This window comes from Rhincodon typus, chromosome 37 (genome assembly GCF_021869965.1).
Source record: "Rhincodon typus isolate 14 chromosome 37, sRhiTyp1.1, whole genome shotgun sequence".
In the NCBI taxonomy this organism is placed as follows: Eukaryota; Metazoa; Chordata; class Chondrichthyes; order Orectolobiformes; family Rhincodontidae; genus Rhincodon; species Rhincodon typus.
Window position 1 is genome coordinate 21,552,048 of NC_063368.1, and position 22,207 is coordinate 21,574,254.

Sequence of the window (22,207 nt, forward strand, 5' to 3'; positions counted from 1 at the left end):
GAGATAAAAGATAAATGAAGTTTTGTTTGCATTTTATTAATGCGAACAGTTGCTAGAACAGCTTCTGGATTCTTCCTCTAAGTACATTTGGAGGAAATACACCAAATTATAGATTTAGCTGTACAACATCACAATAGATTACAATTGCTTCAATAAGAACGGTTCGTCATTCTTCTCTAATTAAACCAAAAACAACACACACTAGATTCTGCAACAGCTCAGACAACAACTTCAATGCAGTTCACAGCAAGAGACCAGAGGTCCCAGGGTTCATCCCTAGTCTGTGGTTCACTACAATTGGCCTTGGCACCACAAGTTAGAAAAGTTAGAAATTAGTGGAGAAAATTAGTTTTTCCTCTTGTGCATTTATTTGTGGATAACCATTAAGACGATGAATGGGTTTGTCCTCTACAATTGGACAGTCTGAGCACACTCACCTGTCTGGGCTCACACACAAGAATGCTCACTTGGATGAGGTCTGCAGGACACAGGCAATGGAACCACATTCATTACAACAATCTGCGCCTCACAAGGCAGGCAGAGAAGAGAGGGACCAATATGTCTTGCTGAGGAAAAATGACTTTTGTATCTGCTCTATAGATCAAATTTGAGTGATGGATAAACAGTAAGGTAATCTGAAGGGCACCTTTTACTCACAACTTACTGCTGGGAAAAATGTTTCCCAAGATCTATAATCTGTTTACCGTTTGTGTTATGATGTTGCAATTGTAATGTTATCTTACAAGTTAATCTGGTTCTATTCTTGTGCTCTGCAGCATTTTGATTATGAAGCCACCTAATGCTCAAGCAAAGTAAGAATATTGAAGAAAATAATGGCAGTAAAAAGAGAGTGACAAATATCAGGAATTGTAGAAGTATAATTTTACAAATTCAATTGAGTAGCTGAAAACAGTCAGGATAACAGACAGGTATTTAAATTGGCAGGTTGTGTGTAATGATATCTTGCAAAGATCTGTGTTAGGGCCTCAATTTTTTCTCGGCATTTATTAATGTCATAGATGACGACATAGAAAGCTACATCCAAATTTCACAAAGACAGTCACAATTTAAGCAGCACAGATGGAAGTGTTAAATTACAGAGAGCTATCAATAGATTAAGTGAACGTGCAAAATTGTGGCAAACATATTTCAATGTAGAATACAACGTGGTACTTTCTAAATGACAAACAGTGAAAAAAAAAAAAAGAGGATCCAAAGGAGCTGGAATTCAGGCTCAAGGATCATTCAATGTTATCAATACTGCCACAGAAAAATCATCAGAAAGGCTACTGGAATGCTGGCCTTCTGTCTAGGACTCGACTAAAAGCTGGGTAAAAGGAATATTTTATTTTTTAAAAAATCATCCATGGGACATGGATGTCGCTGAGTGGGCAAGCATTCAATGCCTGTTCCTAAGCTGCTCTGGAAAAGATGATCGTAAGCTGCCTTTTTGAACTGCTATAGTCCTTGGGATATAGAGATTTAGTGCTGGTAGGAAGAAATTTCCAGGAATTTGACCTACTGACACTGAAGGAACAATGATATGTTTCCAAGTCAGGATGATGTGCGAGTTGAAGGGGAACTTGCAAGGTGGTTGTGTTCCCATGTATCTGATCTTGACAAATTCCATTTGGTGTTCAAAGAATGGTCTCATCAAGAAGTTATGATAAGATTAATGCTAAGTGGGAAATTTTAAAGTTATGAAAATGTTCAAAATTCCTATGGAGTCATTTTCAAAAATAAACTGAAATTGTATTTCTTTGTCGTTTTAAATAGCTGTTACAAATTTGAACTGTACGTAATACTAACCTATACAGATGGACATCTTCAAAGGATTTTATGTTATTGATAGCAAAGACGCAGAGGAAGCCCTCGCCCGTTCGCATGTATTGATCTCTCATAGCGCTGTATTCCTCTTGACCTGCTGTGTCCAGAATATCTAATAAACAGGTTTCTCCATCAATAACCACCTGTTTTCTGTAGGAATCCTATGCAATGGAAAAGTGAAAGTACAGTGGTAATCAAATCAGTTGTACTTTGGATCACTTTCATTCTCTTCACCTTATGGAAGAAGTTAAACCAAACAGATAAGAATTGTTGAGAAATGTTAAACAAGCCCACATCCCTAATCATCTCAAGTCTGTTTTGTGCTATTTTTCAGGTATCCTTCCATGTAACTGCCTGACAGAAAAAAGGCACTGTAGATAAAAGATTAGGTAAAAGATTAGATAAGCAAATTATAATGTTTAGAAAGATAAAATATCCTTATACGCAGAAGTTAAAATTTCCAGGCTTTTTGGTTGAAGAAATTGTCAGCATTCAAGATTAGGTTTGCTAAGTTAAGTGGCATTTCTGTTTTGATTTGCAGTTATTTCTTTTAACTGAACTCACCTATTTCATCAAAACATTGACAAATGCCAAGATCCCATATTCTTGAACTTGCTTCCCCAAAGAAAAATATATAAACCAACTTATGCCTTGAGCTCCCTCTCTGACTTTAAATAAGGAGACCCTTAAAATATATCTCTTACTAAGATTTTGGTCACCCTAAGCTCTCCTGTTGGCTCAAATTCCATTTTCCCCACAAGTCTGAGAAATCACAGACTCTCAGAAGTGTTAAGGTGCAGAAGTAAGCTGTTCAGCCAGTGTCTATACTCTAAGTGAACATCATGACTTAGTGCCATTCTTCTGTCTTTTCACCATACCCTTGCACATTGGATGATTGTTTACGTGTCTTTTCTTGCCCGTTAATAGCTACTGAAGCTTTAATGTTTATTTATGTTTGAGGCATCTCATCTACCTCCTTTTCACAGTTTAAAAATCAAGCTCTGAATCAAGTCTTAAGCTACAAGCCATGAACCGCTTCACTGCTTTTGTTTTCAAAAAGGCAAAGGTCCAGCTCATTCTCTGAAACATTGTTTATTCTGACAGATAAAGTGGAGCAACTAAATTAAAATTAAAACAAGCCCATGAATAACAGTCTTTAGAAGAATGTTTAATAAGATAACTTTAGAGATTGAAGTCAACTCCTGCTCTTTAGGGATTTGATTTTTGTAAAACCTAAAAAAGGTTAGAGTAAACATGGGAGCCTAAATGCATGATTTATCTCTTTATACTTAAATCTCCACAGTCACAGTTAGTGTGGTAGCTTCACAGTTATTTGTTGTCTAGATTCCATTTGGTCACTCTGATCTCCAAGGGATTTTTTTTTTTGCCTTACCTCTATAGTTGGATCATATTCATCGACAAAGTGGTTCTGTATCAGCTGAATAGTTAGAGCACTCTTCCCAACGCCACCAGCTCCTACGACCACCAATTTGTATTCTGTCATCGTCCTGTTAATATAGCACCTGAAACTAAACAACAAGTAATAGCAGTAGCAAAACAGCATAGCCTTCCTCCCAAAAGTGTTAATCTAATCACTCATAACTGGCTAATGCAAACTTTGAAATTTTCTTTCAATTTCAGAAATATCAACCTTGATTCTTCTAAAGCAATTACTTGTGAGAGATTTTCAAAATATTGTAAAGCTATTCTCCAATAGCCAATTAGATACAAACTTCTAATCATTCAATTTTAAATTGAAATAGAAGATTCTAGAAACACTTGGCCCAGCATCTATGGAGAGAGTAAAAGTTGATTTTTATCAGAATTCTGTTAGACACAGTATTTCCAGCCATTTCTATTTTTACTTCACATTTTCAGCATCTGTTTTATCCTGCTTTTGTGTCAAGTTCAAGTTCATGTTCATTTACTTAGCGACCACCTACCCCCCAGCCCCTTTCAAGGGTAATTAGGGATAGGCAATAAATGTTGGTCTCGTCAGCGATGCCCATAGTCAAAGAAAGAAATAAAAACACTCGACTCTCTCGTTGATCAAAAATCTGTCTAAATTAGCATTGAATATATTCAATGAATTAACCTCCACTACTAAAGGAAAAGAATTCCAAAAACTAACAACCCTCCAATTAAGTTTCTCTCATTATGGGTGGAAAATTCCTTATTTTTGAAACCGTGCCTCCATTAGGGGACATCCTACTCTGTTAAGCTCCTCAGAATTAGATATGCTTCAATCAAACCACCTCTCATTCTGTTAAACAGAAGTTATAATTGACCCAACCTCCTCAACCCCTTCCCATAAAAATCAGCCAAGTGAACATTTTCTAAACTGCTTCCAATGCAAGTATATTCCTTAATAAGTAAGGAGACCAAAACTGCATACAATAATCCAGGTGCAGTCTCAGTCAATACTCTGTATGGTTGCAGTCTTCCCTAATTTTAGATTCCAGCCCTTGCAATAAAGGCCAAAGATTCCATTTGCCTTCCAGGCCAATTTACTGCACTGTCAAGCTTACTTTATAATTCATGTATGAAGATAAACAGATTCCTCTGTACCATAGCATTCTGCGATTGCTCTCAATTAAAATAACGTTCTGCTTTTCTGTTCTTCTGCTCTGGTCCAAGGTGGCGACAGAGTAGAACATTTTGGCCAGACCTCATCCGTTCCACTTGTTCTTTTTCTTCTTTTATCCTCTTTGTTTCTTCTTCTCTCCCAGCCTCCAACAACTTCCAGCCTCCGCACAGACATGGCAGTGGGTCCTCTTGGCCTGGTGTGCTGTCCTTCCAGCCTGGCATGGCCTCAGTGTGGACTGCCAGTCTCAAGGTGATTCCAGTGTGATCTCCCAGCTTCATGAGCTTCGAGGTGAAGCCTGGCGGTGTCTGGAACAAGGCCTGATGCAAACCGGAGGCCAGGTGCCAGTGTAGTCTGGATTGTAAGACCATTGTTCTGACATTTTATTTCTGCAATGCTGGCCTTTAATTGGTCTATTTTTCGAAGATCTTGTAACTGAAGAAGCTCTTCCTAGGTACCTTTGTACCTAAAATGGCACTGTAACTGGTGACTTATAAACTTCTCATTGTATTCATTTGAGTACGTGACAATAAAGCCAATTCAATTCAATTCTTCCTAGCAAAATGGAAGTGCTCACTTTTTCCTCCATGTGTTACTACATCTTTCAAATTTTTTCCCAGTCACTTCACCCATCAATATTACGTTGTAGATTTTTTGTACTCTCAATTTGCTTTCATACCCATCTTTCTACCATCAGCAAAATTTGCTGCAAATTTATGACACAACCTAGGTTGTAAGTGGATTTCGTTTTGGAGTACATATGCAAGTTGATTTATAAACTAGTTGGAACACAAATGTGGCATAATGTAAAGCTGCTGGTTGTGAAGTACAAGAAATATTCTTATGTCTGATCTTTAAATAGGCACTACTGTATGGGATCGTAGGTAGAAACATTCATTAGTACTAACATTCATAAGTCTGATGTTCATAAAATCAGGGATCATCCCTGTACACAGTCAGTCCCTTCATCGAAGTCTTTAATTTGTACCATAAAGAGTTGAGGCCCCAGTGCTGATCTGTGAGGCACTCTGCTAGTTACAGTCTGCCAACTTGAAAATGACCCATTGATCCCAATCCTGCTTCCTGTTGCCAATCCTCCATCTGTACTAGTATATTATTCCCAACACCATGAGCTCATATTGTGACCTTTTATGTGACATCTTGTTGAATGCCTTTTGGAAAGCCAAATATAGTATACTTACTGGTTCATCTTCACCAGTCCCTGCTTGTTACAGTCCCAAAGAACTCCAATAACTTAGCCAAACATGTTTGTTCTTCTTTTCACAAAACCATGATGATTCTGTCTAAATTGTATTATGATTTTTTTCAAGATACTGCAGCTAATTCCTAATGATGGATTCCAGCACTTACCCCACAGCTGACTAGCCTATCATTTCCTGCTTTCTTGAACACTATTTTTCAAATTTGCTGGGATCTTTCCAGAATCTAGGGAATTTGGAAGAAAACAAAAGTTTGAACCTGTCTCTGCCGCCAAATGTTTTAAGTCGCCAAGATCCAGAGAATTGGTCAGCATGTTTTCCCAGTATTCTCTCTCTCTCTAGTGATCTTGATTTTTTGCCTAGATCTTCTCATGTCTTCCACTTGTAAGGCTGATGTAAAATATTTGTTCAAAGTTTCTGCCATTTTCCCGCTTCCTATTACTAACTCCCCAGTTTCAACTTCTAAGGGATCAATGCTCACTTTAGCCAAGCTTTTGTTTCAAATTATTCAGCTTATAAACTGGTTCAAGGCAGAAATCAGTGGGTTTCTGGAGACTAATGACGTCAAGGGATATGGAGATAGTGTAGGGAGGGTTGCATTGAGGAGATGATCAGACATAATCTAGAATGGTGGGATACTGTTGTTGTGCTGAATGAGCTACTCTTGTTCCAATGCATCACTCCTTGGTTAGCCAGCCAAAATGGTCTTCAGTTCTTACCAAAGTTTTAAAACCAGGCAGTTGGACCTGGTAGTAGTTTGAAGTAAAGCCACAAAGTTAAGCCTAGCACTAAATAAAATGCCACAGCAGCAGAGAAAACAGGGTTTCTCAGCTCTGAATGGAGGCCGCAGAGGCACAATCCAGGCCAGATCTATCAATGCGTAATCAGTGTGCCAAAGATATAAACTCCACAATTAATTACATATAAACTCCACAAGATCAGTAGTGTACAGAGGTTCACATTAATAAAATGCGCATTTAGGATAAGCTGGAATGTTTTCAGACAAAATACAGAGATGAAATGTAGGAGAAGAACTAATTTGCAGAATTATGGACCTAAATTGAACAGTTGTTTCCAAAAGCCATCACAGTCAAGAGAGGCCTCTTGCACCAGCAAATTCTAAACTTCCTATTTAATAATGGGGAAAATAAGCATCTGAGATATTTAATAAAGAGATGGTGCCCCTGTTGGAGAACTTTTCTTTTTAAATTCTGTCATGGGATGTGGGTGTCCCTGGCTGGGCCAACACTTTTTGCACATTTCTAGTTACCCTTGAGAAGATGGTGGTGAGCTGCTTACTTAAATTGCTGTTGACCATGTGCCATGGTTCAATAATGCAGCTCACATCACTTTCTCAAAGGCAACTAAGAATGGGCATAAAATGCTGTAGGGTATTTCGCCAAAAAAAAAAGGGATTAAGGCCCTTAGAATAAACGGTCGAATTTCTTAACTATTTTCTCCATTCTTCTTTCAGCCAAAAGTTTTACATGGCAATTATGGTAGACTCATGTCCTTTTTAACTGGTAACTAAAAAGCATACAGAAGCAGCCACAGTGAAAGACTCACCAAAACCTACCTTCCAGTTTCAATTAGGTACTTAGATAGAAAGTTAACTCTGGTATCATCACTATCCCAAGGCAAAAAACAATTAACCCTCAAAGTGATACTAAAAGAATTGTTTTTGAAAAGGAAACAAATACATATGACAATTTTGCCTTCTCACACTCAATCTATTGTACAAGTGAAAGCCTGTTCCCCATCCAGCCAAACCCCATGTGTTGGTTAACATACAGATTAGGGCAGGACCACGCTGTTGTGCCCCTCAATCCTACACTGCCATTTGATAGGATTATGGCTGATCTGATTGTTGTCTCAATTTCACTTTTCTATCTACTCCAGATAACCATTACCAAGGGAGTCAACCAAGAATCTAGCCAACTTGCCTTAAAAATATTCAATAACCAAGCCTTCACTGCTCTCTGGTGAAGAGAATCCCACGGATTAGTGATCCTGAGGGAAGATATTTCTCATCACCGTCTTAAAAGCAAGACCTCATTTTTAAACTGCGTTACCTAGTTCTAGTGTCTCAAGGAGAAAGATCCCCTTCACCCCGTGCCCACCCTATTAAGCCCCCTCAGAATATGTTTTAAGGAGGTCACATCTCATTCTTAACTCCAATAAGTAAACATCACACATCCCATGAATTAGTCAAATGAACTTTATCAGAATTGCTCTTGAACTAACTATAATCTTATTTTTAAAAAAATAAGGAGACCAAAACTGCAACGTGTCCGGGTGTGGTCTCATCAATACCCTTATACCTGCAGGAAAACACCCCTAAATTTATATTCCAGTTCTCTTTCAATGAAGGACAATATTCCAATCACCTTCCAGGACTGACATACTAACTTTGGTGATTGGACACCCAGATCCCTCTGTACCAGTGTGCTGCAGCCTTTCCATTTAAATAATATGATGCTTTCTGTCCTACCTGCCAAAATTCATATTTTCCTGCATCTAACTTTCTGTCCACCTCTTAACCTATCCATATTTCTTTTCAGAATCCTTACGTCCTCTTCATAAATTTACCTCCCTACCTTTTTGTCATCAGCTACATTTACTGTATTTTCAGTCCCCTTATCCAAGTCATTTATAAGAAGTTTTAGTGAGGCCCCCATCCCAAAATGATCCATTGATGCCTAGTAGCTAACCAATCCACAACCCATACTGATTATTTCCAACACTATCTGATAGTGTGTAACTTTTGAAATGAGACCTTATTTCACTGTTCCTCAAAGAGAAGTCCAACAAGTTAGTTAAATAGGATTTCCCGTTCACAAAAATAGGTCGACTCAAAGTCTTAATGCAATTGGAAAAAGCAGCCTGCTGTAACCCCTTAATAAATAGATTCCAGCAGTTTTCCTGTGACACATGCTTGGCTCGCTGGCCTGTAGTCTCTCACTTCTCTTGACTACAGGAGTCGCATTCAGTATTTTCCAATCTGATGGGTTTTTTAGAATCTAGAGCCAATAATACATTATGTGGGATGACAGTCTTCATCAGCACAAAATCAGAGCTTCTTCACTTGGTCTCATTGTGCCAAGACTCTTTACTTCATGCTACTGAAACACATTTTCTATGAATGGGGACTAGATATGCACAATGCATATCCCCAACGTTGAGTTACCAGGAATAAAAAATTCAAGTATAACAAAAAGTGGTAGTGTGCTGAAAGTTGCAACTCAATCTTAGAGTTTATAAAGAATGCAAACTGTTCAAATCTCATTTTCAGAGTCTAATGAAATGTTCACTGAATTATAGCTTTGTAACATCTTACGTACATTTTATGTTCCAAACAAAAATTAGTATCTAGGTGGGACTGTCCAATTCAAAATGAGATCCATCAGGAATTACTTTCTTAGAACTATTTCTCAAGCAACATCCAACTTACTGCAAATATAAAATGCAACTGTTTTCCTTGATCCACATGCATTGGGGAATCAAAGAGCAGATTGTAAATTAATTGGGATAGTTGTAGAGACACCTGTGCTTGATAACTGAGCAAATCCCAGCAGAACAGCATTCATTGGCATTCTTGACAAAAAAATTTCTCTACAACTGTTCTTGTTTCTGACCACATCCTCCCTAATAATTGCAGACTATAAGCTCAGGTGTGCGTAACTTGTATTGTCCTAATACACTGGGTAGCAGCACTTAATCCTTCATTTCCCAGATTTTCTTTCCACTATTCTTCAGTCAGTTTCTTTTGTTGGTACAAATCCTCCTGCGGTATCTCAAGTGCCTCTTCTCCAGAAGCTGAAGCTAGTAAGTCCTGATTAGTCCCAATGGGATACAGTTAAGTTTGATGGTATCTTCATCAGGAATAAAGAATTTGCAAATTTGACATGGAGTCAAATCTTATCGGATTCTCTCCTCCACCTCTCTTCAACCTTAAACTGAGATTCCGACATTTCTCATTTTAAATAATATTTCCTTTTTATCTTAAAAGACAGCATAGCATACTTGATAAAATGATTTATAGATTTAAATGAATTGGAGTCAGGAATTTTAGTTTTGTAGATTTTTCATACATCATGCTATCTTGGGCCAGGATTGGTTTCAAGACCCACTTTCTCCAGAGTGTCCTAACACATTTTAACAGTTATTAAAAACATTTCAGTTTTACATCATTCCATCTTCTGTGACCCAAGTGCAACACTAGCGATTCTGTTGCTAAAATTGCTTCTAAGAAACTTGGTTCCTCTTTCTTGTGAATTACATCTCTTCCTCAATCTTTAAGAGATTAATTCCACCCAAATCTGCTTCCACTGTGGGAACACTCTTCACGTACTCTCAGAGTAGATATGATCTGAGACTCTATCCATCAATATTCCTTGCCAGTCCTTATTCTGTCAATATTACCTCTGCTACTGACCCAAAATGCAGTAGCATTCAAAAGATAATGACTATATCCTCATTTTTTTTTTTAAATTGAGCTTGAAGTTCCTGCCATTGTTTCCCAACCTGCCTCCTTGTATTGAAATGAAATCTCTTTGTACTTCTTCCTACTTTTACCCACTGTCCCAGAATTGCGGCACTCAAATTTCCTAGACTTACCATCCACGTACTGAGCTTTGAACACCTAAGCATGACTTTGTCATTTAAAATCAGTTTCTTTTTTACTCGTTTGCACAAAGGGCCCTAGGTCAACACCAAGTTTTCCAAAGATTTTACAAAACGTTGTAGTATTCCTGATAGCACAACATATAGCGTAAAACAATCCTGTAAGAAGCAGCACAGAATGTGGCTACAAGTTAATATCCAGCATTTACAAGAATGGCAAAAATAAACTTTTCATAAACCATAGTTTTACCCAAATTCAAACTTTAACATTCTATCTGGTAAGTCACTTATTTAAAAATGCAGCCTTAATCTTATTAAAAAGAGCAAGGATGATGTTTAGGTTAGAAGTATTACCCGGAGTTCTAGATGGCTCCAGCAGAATTGGTACTGTGCAACAGAGATTTAGACCTGGCTGCCTAACATTTGTTCATTTGTGTATGAGCTTAAGAGGAGCAGCCTGCACAAGAGGTCACAGATACTAACAAAGGAAACACTGAGGAGAGGTCAACCTGAAACATTTATTCTGTTTGTTATCTCTCCACAAATAACATCCAATTTGCTGACTATTTCATAAATCCACCATCTACAGCATTGACTTGTGTTCCAGTTAACAATCAAGCTAGGTTAAAAATCAGGAAGCACATTTCACATAAATCAAGTGAAAATCTCAAAATACTGTCCCTGAACTGCTGTTGAGGCAAGAGTGACTGTTTTTGATATCAAGGTTACGCTCGACTATTATGACATTAAGGAACCCGAAAAAAATCAAACTGGAGTCAATGGAAATCAGGGAGAAAACTCTCCAATGATTGGAGTCATACCTGGTACATTGGAAGATAGTTGCAGTTGTTGGAGTTCGGTCATCTCAGCTCCAGGGCATCTCTACAGGTGTTCCTAGGGAAGTGTCCTTGGCCCAATTATCTTCAGCTGCTTCAATGACCTTCCCTCCATTATAAGAGGTCAGAGGTGGGGATATTCAATCATGACTACACAATGTTCAGCACCATTTGAGAATCCTTAGATTCTGAAGTAGTACATGTCCAAATGCAGTGAGACCAGGACAATATCCAGGCTTGGGCTGACAGATGATGAGTAAAATTCAGGCCACACAATTGCAAAGCAATGAACATTGCCAACAAGTGAGAATCTAACCATTGCCCTTGAACTTCAAAGGCATTACCATTCCTGGATGCCCCATTATCAACACAATTGATACATAGATTACCATTGACCAAATACTAGCTATATCAATGCAATTGCTACAATAGCACGTCAGAAACTGGGAATCCTGCCACGATTCATACAACAAGGCTTGTTCAGGAGGCTAATTTATCTCCTTATTCCTCAAATCCTGTACACCATCTCCAAGGCACAAGTCAGGAGTGTGATGGAATACTCCCCAGTTGCCCCAGCAACACTCACGAAACTTGACACAATCCAGGACAAAGCAGCCCACTTGATTGGCACCCCAACCACAAACATTTACTCCCTCCACCACCCACACTCAGCAGCAGCAGTGTGTGCCATCTACAAGATGCACTGCAGAAATTCACCAAGGCTTCTTAAACAGTATGCTCCAAACCCACAACCATCGTCACCTAGAAGGACGAGGGTAGCAGACACATGGGAACACCACTACCTGCAAGCTTCCTTCCAAGCGATTCACTATCTCAACTTGGAAATATGTTGCTGTTCCTTCAATGTCACAAAGTCAAAATCCCTGAACTCGCTCCTTAACAGTATCTACAGGGCATGGACTGCAGCAGTTAGAGAGTCATACAGCACCAAAAGACCCTTCAATCTAATCAGTCCACGCCAACCATAATCCCAAATTAAACTAGTCCCACCTGCCTGTGCTTGACTCATATCCCTCCAAACATTTCTTATTTATGTACTTATCCAAATGTCTTTTAAATGTTGTAACTGTACTGTGTTCACACTTCCTCTGGAAGTTCATTCCACACAAACCATTGTGTGAAAAAGTTGCCCTCATGTCTTCTTTAAAATCTTTTTCCTCCAGGCAATGGCCTAGTGGTATTATCATTGGACTGTTAATCCAGAGACCCAGATAACATTCTGGGGATCAATGTTCGAATCCCGTCATGGCAGATGATGGAATTTGAATTCAATAAAATATCTGGAATTAGGAGTCTAATGATGACCGTGAATCCACTGTTGATTGTCAAAAATTCCATCTGGTTCACTAATGTCCTTTAAAGGATGGAAACTGCCATCCTTACCTGGTGTGGCCTACATGTGACTCCAGATCCACAACAATGTGGTTGACTCTGAACTGCGCTCTGGGCAATTAGGGATGGGCAATAAATGCTGCCTAGCCAGTGATGTACTCATCCCATGAATGAATTTAAATAAAAGCGCCCCCTTGTCTTCAAATCCCCACCCTGAAGAAAAGACACCTGCCTCACCTCATGTATGCCCCTCATGATTTTATGAACCTCTATAAGGTCACCCCTCAATCTCCTGCACTCCAGTCAAAAAAAGTCCCACCCTGTCCAGCTTTTCCTTATAACTGAAACCCTCCATTCCCACCACCATCCTGGTAAATCTCATCAGAGCTGTCTCCAGTTTAATAATATCCTTCTTATAACGGGAGACCAGAACTGGACACAGTGTTCCAGAAAAGGCCTCACCAGCATCCTGTCCCAACTCCCATACTCAAAAAGGTCTGAGTAATGAAAGTAAATGTGCCAAAAGCCTTAACCACCCTATCTATATATGATGCAAATTGCCAAAGAATTATGTACCTGAACCCTTCAAGAAGGAAGATCACCACCACTTTCTCAAGGGCAACTAGGAACAGGCAATAAATGCTGACCCAGCCAGTGACACCAACAGGCCACACAAATGAATAAAAATAAATTCAAACAATGAGAGCTTGCAGAGCTTGGAGATTCAGAAGCATCTGGATGTCCTAATTTATGAATTGTAAAAGGTTAGCATGCAGGTATAGCAAGTAATTAGGAGAGCTAATAGAACGGTATCATTTTGTCCACACAAAAAAAAAGACCTTGAACTTCAAGTTGCCTGCCACTTCAAGACAACACCCTATTTTCTAGCCAACATCACTCTCTCAGGCTCGTTGCAGTGCTCCAGCAAAGCTCAGCACAACCTGGAAGAACAACACCTCATTTTCTGCTTGGTCATTCTGCAGCTTTCTCGACTCAATATCAAGTTCAATAACTTTAGGGGTTGAGCTCTACCATATCCTTACTCCAACTCCCACAAATAGGTTTTGTTATCACATGGTCTGCTATTACACACAACTCATTGTTAGCCATTAACAGTCTCCATCAATAGCTATACATCCATTCCTTTGTCTGTCCAACTGTTTCTCTCTCTTTGGGCTCTATCCCCACCTATCGTTTACTGCTTACCTCACCCCCACCACGCTATCTTCTGCATATAAACCAACATTTTCCTAGCCACCATCAGTTCTGAGGAAGGGTCACTTGACCTGAAACATTAACTCTGATTTGTCTCCAAATATGCTGCCAGACCTGGTAAGTTTTCCCACTGATTTTTTGTTTTGTTTCTAAGCTAGGGGTCACTGTTTAAAAATATGGGGTTGTCCATTTAAAACAAATAGCCAGAAATTTTTTGCTCAGATGGTCATGAATGTTTGCAACTCTCTTCCTGAAAAAAAGTGGTGGAAACGGGGTCCATGAATATTTTTAAATACAAAGGTAGATATATTCTTGTTAAGCAAAGGGATGAAAGGTTACTAGGGTAAGCAGAAATGTGGGGATTTAAGGATACAATCAGATCAGCCATGATCTTGTTAAATGTTGAAGCAGGCTCGAGTGGCTGAATGGCCTACTCTCAATTTCTGTTTGAATAATTAGCTGAATACAAGACCATCATAAATATGTATCACTAAATCTATGTATTTCACAACAAGCAAACCACACAAAATAAATTACAAAATCTTTCCAGTCAACCAGCACTGCTATCTTGCATCACAGCAACCTGTAACCTTTCAGTACATCATTTCCGGCTTCTGAACGTAACAAACTTTAGAAATTCTGACATCTTACCTCAAAGTGCATTAAGCCAGGAGTCAAAGCCACGTAGGTGTCAGGGTGTCAGCCAGATTGCTGTAAATTTAATAAAATATTCAGTTCAAGTTAATATGTCCATCCAATGTTCCCATTGTGCAGGTGCACAGCCAAGCCTTATTGTGATAAATATCATGCAGCTAAGGCTGCGCACAACAAATATTGCATCTTTGTCAATGATCCTTCATTAGAACTGGAAGCTAGATTCACACTGTCTTTAACAAGTACACAGAGGGGGCTGAACATAGAACTGTACAGCACAGGAACGGACCCTTCAACCCATGGTGTGCCGACCATGACACCAAATGAAACTCAACCCTTCTGCCTGCTCTTGGTCCATATACCTCTGTTACTTGCATATTCATGTGCTTATCTAAAAATCCCTTCAATGCCCTTCTCGTATTTGCCTCCACCACCAGACTTAGCAGTGCATTCCATACTCCTACGACTCTCTATATAAAAAAAAGACTTGCCCCTCACATCTCCTTTGAACTTTACTCCTCTAACCTTAAATGCATGCCCCCTGTTATTAGAGAGAACAGAGAAACAGAGAACTAAAGGATACGAGCAGTGATGGGCTGGAGGGCAGAGCTTATGAAATAACTAAAGAAATAATATCTGGAACGTGAAAGGTTCTCATGAGGGTCATCACTGCTTTGCACTTCAGTAATGTCACCCGACTCTCCCCAAGACCACACAGCTGCTGCTGAACCCTCAGGCACACCTCAACGACAAGAGTCTGTAGGTAGTGTCCCTACTTCTGAGCCAGGAGACCCAGGTACAAATCCCACTTGATCCAGAGGTGCATAATAACATCTCTGAACAGGTTGATTAGAAAACATCCAGACTATTCCCCAGTGAGGCAGCACAGAGGCTCAGTGGTTAGCACTGCTGCCTCACAGCGCCAGGGACCCGAGTTCAATTCCACCCTCGGGTGACTGTGTGGAGTTTGCACATTCTCCCCGTGTCTGCGCGGGTTTCCTCCGGGTGCTCCAGTTTCCTCCCACAGTCCAAAGATGTGCAGGTGAGGTGGATTGGCCATACTAAATTGCCCGTAGTGTTCAGGGATGTATAGGTTAGGTGGGTTATAGGGGGATGGGTCTGGGTGGGGATACTCTGAGGGTTGGTGAGGACTCGTTGGGCCGAAGGGCCTGTTTCCACACTATAGGGATTATATGATTCTATATCTTTCCACCCTCCATAAACCAGAAATTACCCAAAATGCTCCATGCGCACTCTTGTAAAATTCCATCGGCTTCTATCATTCACCCATTACCCTGTCTTCACTATTAGTTCCAAATCTCAATTTTTAAATTATCATTCCTGCCTTCAACTTGTCCCTATCTCTACAGTATCATCCAGTCCTAAATAAACTCCTCCAACTCTTGCCTCTAGCCAACGAAATTTTTAATGGTTGCCTAGCCTTCAACTGCTTCAGTCCAATTTCTGTCACTACCTCTCACCTCCTTTGAGGAGCTCCTCTTGGATGAAGATTTTAGTTACCTGTCTCATTTTATGGCCTAATAACAAATTCCATTTCATATTGCTCACTTGAACCATATTAGCACATTTCATAATATTATATAAATACAAGCAATTGTTTTTAGCAAAGCAATCACACAATCTCCCAATGTAGAGGCTACACCCTGAACAGCAAATGTCGTATGTTAATTATAATTAAGTCACTATAAACTGAAAAAGTTATTTGGATTTACGACCCTTGGAGACTGGTTAGACTGAGACAATGGAACAAGAAAGTGGTTCTCTTTATTGTCTATCACTTACAGCAAAAGAAGACACTTCCACTTTCAAGGCCCTCCCAGTTGGGGACGGTTGTGGAGTCAAACGGGCTGTAAAGACAAAACGAAAACCTGAAATAGAGAAATTGCAAGAAGAAACTAAATGGTACCTCAGGGTTAAGGTGTATGGACCACTCACCATAGAAACAGCAGGAGGAAAAAGGTCCTCGTCCCTTTCCCTACTTCTTAACCGCAAAGTTTTCTTTAGAATTTAAGACACTTTGAGAAGATAGTTTGTCCGGGGTTATTTTTTGGAAGCAGATTTGTTTGGGGATGGAAAGGCCCAAGTTACTTTGTTGTCAATTTCAGCCCCGGCCACAATGTAACAATTTCCAGCGGAAATCCCGGCCGAATATTGACGGACAGCTCAACAGATCAATAGAATCACAAAGATCCACGATATCGACCAATCGTTTTACACGGGGTTCGGGGTGGGTGGGATCCTGGCAGGGACCGATTGAAGGATCGTCTTCGGGAAATGCCTGAGAAATATTCCTCAAAGGCGGCCGTGAGGAAATGCTTTCTGAACTATTCTTGATTCATTTAAATTAATTGTAACCAAATGGAGTCATGATGCTGTTCGATAAGATAACCAGAAGTTCAGGCGCCTTGACAGATCCACGGCAGAACCATAGGAGAAAGCTGAAAAGATATTCGAATTCCTCTATTTGAGTTTAAATCCAACAATCTGGAAATTAAAATAACGAAAAAATAAGAAAAATGAGCATGAATTTATTGTAAAATTATATTGAGCGTGCTAATCTTGAGGTGGGGTACTTGGTGCCCTTAGCCAGCTTGGGTCGTGTATGTGGCTCCAGACCCACATCAATATGGCTCCGCTTTAAGCTGCAACAGTCAATTCAAGAGGAAACCACCAGGTACCTTCTCAGGGCAACTGGAGACAGGTCATTGACCTCAAATAACAATTTCAACGAAAACCCATTTTCGTTTGTCCTGTGGTCAAAAATAGTGAATGCATCATTGAAATCCATATTCCTTGGGAAGTAGGTAGCAGTCTTCAAAGTGGAGGTGGGGGCGGCTGTAATATTTGCTGTTTTATTGCATTCATGTTCCTTTAGGAGATCAACATGCAAATGAGATTCTGTAAGTGCCTTGGTCTAAATTTGATCTATTTACCATAAATGGTGATAACTTTATCTTACTCATCAAATGTCTTTCCAAATTTCTAATTATCAGACAGATAACATTGAGGGACATATTCAGTCTGTGCAATGGTCCTGAAGCGACCATTTCTGACAGTTGTAGCTTACAGGCAGACCTTTTAGGGATATATCTGCCAAATGGGGTGTGAATCATATTGCATCCTCACAATGTTGCCCAGGTCAAACAGTCCCACCAAGTGACGGTTCACATCATTAAATCACTCATCATGAAACGTAGGACAATAAAACAAGATTTTCATGTGTCGACACTACACATCTGGTCATGAGGTTACCATAGTCAGCAGAGATCATGTTCAGAAGGAAAGTGACAACAATCCAAATTCTCAGATACAGGAAGTACTTCTCAACAATCAAGGAAAGATGGAGATAGTGCATGACCCACATGCAGGTGTGGAACTGCCTCAAATACACAAACGACAAAACCTCAGAGTAACGTACATCGTAATAGGAGCATGGTTATCTACAAATATTTCCAAAATAGGACTGAGCCAAGGTTGCATGAAGTCATGACACCTATCAGCAACAATGAACCAGAAGGAAGTGTACAATGCATACACTGTGTCCAGCAAACATGAAAGAACACACCAAGATGAAGACAGTGTGATGGAGCACCAGGACAGCATGCCTGCAGACCAAGCACAGCTTAGGGCAAAATCCAGACTTCCAGAAGGTAACAGCAGAACAGGATCTGGAAGAGTTTTCAACTAACAACAATACATGGATTCTTGGATTTTTCACTTATAAATTTTACCATCCCTGTTAGTGTGTAACTAATATTACTTCTACCCAATATTTTTCTGCTTTTACTTGTAGCATATTTGTGCCCAAAAGTGTAGGTTCAAGCCACATGCTGGGTGCCTTTATGATGGGGAGGTGACAGCCTAGTGGTATTATCACTGGATCATTAATCCAAAGACCCAGGTAATGTTCTGGGGACCCAGGTTCAAATCATGTCACAGCAGGTGGTGGAATTTGAACAAAAATAACAATCTGCAGTTAAGAGTCTAACAATGACCATGAATCCATTGCTGATTGTTGGGAAAACCCATCTAGTTCACTAATGTCCTTTAGGGACAGAAACCACTATTCTTACCTGGTCTGGCCTACATATGACTCCAGACCCACAGCAATGTGGTTGACTCTTAACTGCCCTCTGGGTAATTAGGAATGGGTAATAAATGCTGGCCTAATGAGTGACAACCTCATCCCATGAATTAATGTTAAAAAAGGAGCTGTGTTTGGAGAAAAAGGAAGGGAATGTCCTTTGGAAGGATGTCCCATCAAGAGATCAATATACAAATGAACTAAGTAATCAGGTGATCATAGGGTACAGACTGTCTGCACTATGGCATTCTAGACAGAGGTTGTATCTGGATGTTACTGTGTGTCATATATGTAAATCTACCCCAACAGAGATCCGCAACAAACAGAATACAAGTACATCATTCATATGACATTTAGATAATATATAAATTTACAGGTGTACCTGGCAAATTTGTCTGTAGAATTTCCAAAATGCTCTAAAAAATTTAATTGCAGAGGTAACCAATCAGAGAAAGTAAGGAGAATGGATTGAATTTGTAATGAACTTTCTCTGAATCTCAGACTGGATCTCTCTTTTGCATTTTGCAGTTCACTGTAAGCCTATCAGCGATAAAGGTGGAAGAGAAACAGCTTGTAATTGAAGGAGCAGTACACAGGGCACCTCAGAAAGTCAAGTACGCAAATCACTGAAAGAAACTTGCTGACGCCAAAAAACTGAATGATGGGGGATAGGGGTGAGGAAACAGGAGGGCTGAGGCTGGGAATGCTCAAGTCCAAGGTGTACCATGTGGAGGTGCGGGGGTGGGGTGGTGTGCTGACGGGGGGACCGACACTGGATTCTGGATTGGGAAGGCCTAGAAGCTGTCTGTCTGGAGTTGTGTTTACTGGGGGATAGATGTGTTGCTGGGAGGTGGAATGAGGCTGCAAGTGTGATGTGGGGGAGAAATATCCTGGAAGATGGCGAGAAGAGGAGACTGCAAGGATGAAGTGTGGGAAATGGAGGAGGCTGTAGGGGAAAAGTCGGAAAAGCTAAGGGTCAGAGGGTTGAGAGGGAAACGGCAAATGGGGTGGGTAGAGGTAGGATGCAAAGGAGAGAGCAGCTTTAAACCTGCCAATAAAGGAACACTCAGCCAACTGGAAAACAGGAAAATTTGAAGTCACTGAGGTAATAAATTCCTTGGTAATTTAAGTGCAATTTCTAGCGTAAGGCTGCACATGCTCAGGAGCTATTATTATGAGAAAAATATAGTGAATGATATTAATGAACACAGTTGTTAAATATAAATCTAACATTGAAATGCAAGGTGCAGTAAAAATGGTAGTAACTGCCTGGTTAAAATATTCCAGCTTTTTGCATATGTGATGCAAGTGTATTAGCTGTGATCTCACTAGTCTGTTGAAGGTGTGTTTAGAATGATGGCTTTTTCTGTGTAAACATGTATGTCAGTTATTTTGAAAAAAAAAACGTTTTATAGTGAACTTGTGGCTATTTTGTGTCAATTTAAATAGTGGTGTACACAAAATTTGTATTTTCCTTGTGTGTTGTAGCTTCATTATTAATAAAGGGTTGATAATTATTGAGGGTATTATGGAGTGACAGAACTGTACAGCATGGGAACAGACCTTTCGGTCCAACTTGTCCATGCTGACAAGATATCCTAAATAAACCCAGTCCCATTTGCCAGCGTTTGGCCCATATCCCTCCAAACCCTTCCTATACATGTCCCCATCCAGATGCCTATTAAATGCTGTAATTGTACCAGCCTCCACCACTTCCTCTGGCAGCTCATTCCATACATGCACCACCCTCTGCATGATATTGATGAATTCTTCTCATTCTGTTTCTGTGCAAGTCCAAACACTCTGTTTGACAACATAAATATAGAACATATTATTGCTATGTGACTGCCTCACCTAATAAAATAGTTAAGGAGCCCTGGAACACCAAAAACTCCACACCTCCGCCCCCAAAATATAAAAACAACTTTGAGAAAATGGTCAAAAAATCACGAACAAAAATTGAATTCCTGGTGTCCTAAACTCACAATGCTGTCAGGGAGGGATTACTAAATTTTGACCCAGTGGTGATGAAGGAATGACCCCAGTTTTGGCTCACTGACTAGCACTCTGCATTCAAAGCCTGGCCAGGAGCGGTACTACACTGGTGAAAGTGTTATCTGTACAGTGGAAATAGTGGTACAGTGGTAACGTCACTGAATTTGTAATTCCCAGCATACTACATATGAATTCCACCACACTGTGATTAACAGTTTCACACAAGATACACACAATGTCTGGTGAGATTTAAATCTGAATCTGACATCAATGGTAGGGAACTATTGGAAAAAAATCTGAAGAAGAAAATTAATCTCCACTTGGTTTTTGATCAGGTACACTCAGCATAGCTTTATCAGACAGAGGTTAAAAAACGCAAAATAACTGTAAATCAGGAACAAAACCAGAAGAACATTCTGGGGAAGGGTGACTGGACCCGAAACGTTAACTCTGATTTTTTCTTCACAGATGCTGCCAGACCTGCTGAGCTTTTCCAGCAACTTCTGTTTTTGTGTCATACCTAACCAAATGTGTAGATACGAGTAGTGCAGTTGATGTAGTTTCTATGGATTTCAGCAAAGCCTTTGACAAAGTCCCAGATGGGAGATTGATAAAGAAGGTAAAAGCACATGGGATCAAAATTGGCTTAGTGAATGAATAAACAAAATGTTAGGGGGTACTTGATTGAGGTGTATAAAATCATGAAGGGCATGGACAAATGAATATAAAGCAGCTGTTCCCCTTAGCAGAAGAGTCAATAACAAGGGGGCATAACCTTAAGGTGAAAGGCAGGAAGTTTAGTGGGGTTTTTCTCCCGAAGGTGGTGGAATTGTGGAATCCATTGTCTGAGAGGGCAGTAGAAGCGGGAAACGTCAGAACCTTTAAAAAAAATGAGCATGTGAAAAGTCATAACATTCAAAGCTATAGGTCAAGTGCTAGAAAGCAGGATTAGTGTAGATAGGTCAGTGCAGCCTTGATGGGCCAAAGGGCCTCTTTGGTGCTTTATAACTCTAGATCCAAGTCAGGATGATGAGTGGCTTGGAGGGGAGGTTGACAGTGCTGGTGTTCCAGTGGACCTGCTGCCCTTGTCTTTCCATGTGGTCTGGAAGTTGCTGTCTGAGGAGCCTTGGTAAGTTGGTGCCCTACATCTTATAGATGGTACACACTGCAGCTACTGAGCTTTGGTGGTGGAGGGCATGAATGTTTGTGGGTGTGGTGCCAATCAAGTGGGGACTGCTTTGTCCTGAATGGTGTTGAGCTTGTCATGTGCAGGTATCTATACCCAGCACCTGATGTATCCCAGTGTCTGCAGCTCATTGACACTGAGCTGAAACTCAAGCTGAGAACTCCTACTATAGCTGTGTTCGTTATAGATCACACTGATGTTCATGAGTTCTCACATACTGCAGCAACACTGCTTAATCTACTGTCTTTATTTGTTTGTATTAATCAATTCGTTATTTGAAATTGCCCAGTTTAGATAACTTTTTAAACGGAAATACACACTAGCCAATCATTATGCTTCCCTGTGACATCACTCTTGGATTTTCTTCTAACTGAGACAGACAGGCACACGGAGTGAGTGAGATAGACAGTGATAGAGACGTGCAATGAGACAGAGATAGATACAGAGAGAGAGAGAGAGAGACACACACAGTGAGACAGAAAGAGGTGGAGACTGACAGTGAGAGAGACAGAGAGTAAGAGAGAGAGTGACAGAGTGAGAGACACAATGACATAGAAAGTGAGAGAGGCAGACAGAGTGAGAGAGAAAGAGAGAGACAGAGACAGAAAG

General features: G+C 40.1%; 1 protein-coding gene across 1 annotated transcript; it reads right to left on the reverse strand.

Moving 5' to 3' along the window:
* Positions 1–1,733: 1,733 nt before the first annotated feature.
* On the reverse strand, positions 1,734–16,853 carry LOC109919287 (GTPase HRas). Its single transcript, XM_048617389.1, has 5 exons — positions 16,269–16,853; positions 16,116–16,180; positions 14,310–14,369; positions 3,221–3,335; positions 1,734–1,988 (listed from the first exon to the last, which is right to left on the reverse strand). The coding sequence occupies exons 4-5, from the start codon at positions 3,329–3,331 to the stop codon at positions 1,734–1,736; spliced, it is 366 nt and encodes a 121-aa protein (XP_048473346.1). The 5' UTR covers positions 3,332–3,335; positions 14,310–14,369; positions 16,116–16,180; positions 16,269–16,853.
* Positions 16,854–22,207: the final 5,354 nt, after the last annotated feature.

Bases quoted from the DNA above. Each gene is read 5' to 3' on its own strand.
- LOC109919287 (XM_048617389.1), bottom strand. From the start codon at position 3,331: ATGACAGAATACAAATTGGTGGTCGTAGGAGCTGGTGGCGTTGGGAAG. The intron at 1,989-3,220 runs GTAAGGCAAAAA...TCCATTGCATAG, and splicing joins AATATGATCCAACTATAGAG to GATTCCTACAGAAAACAGGT.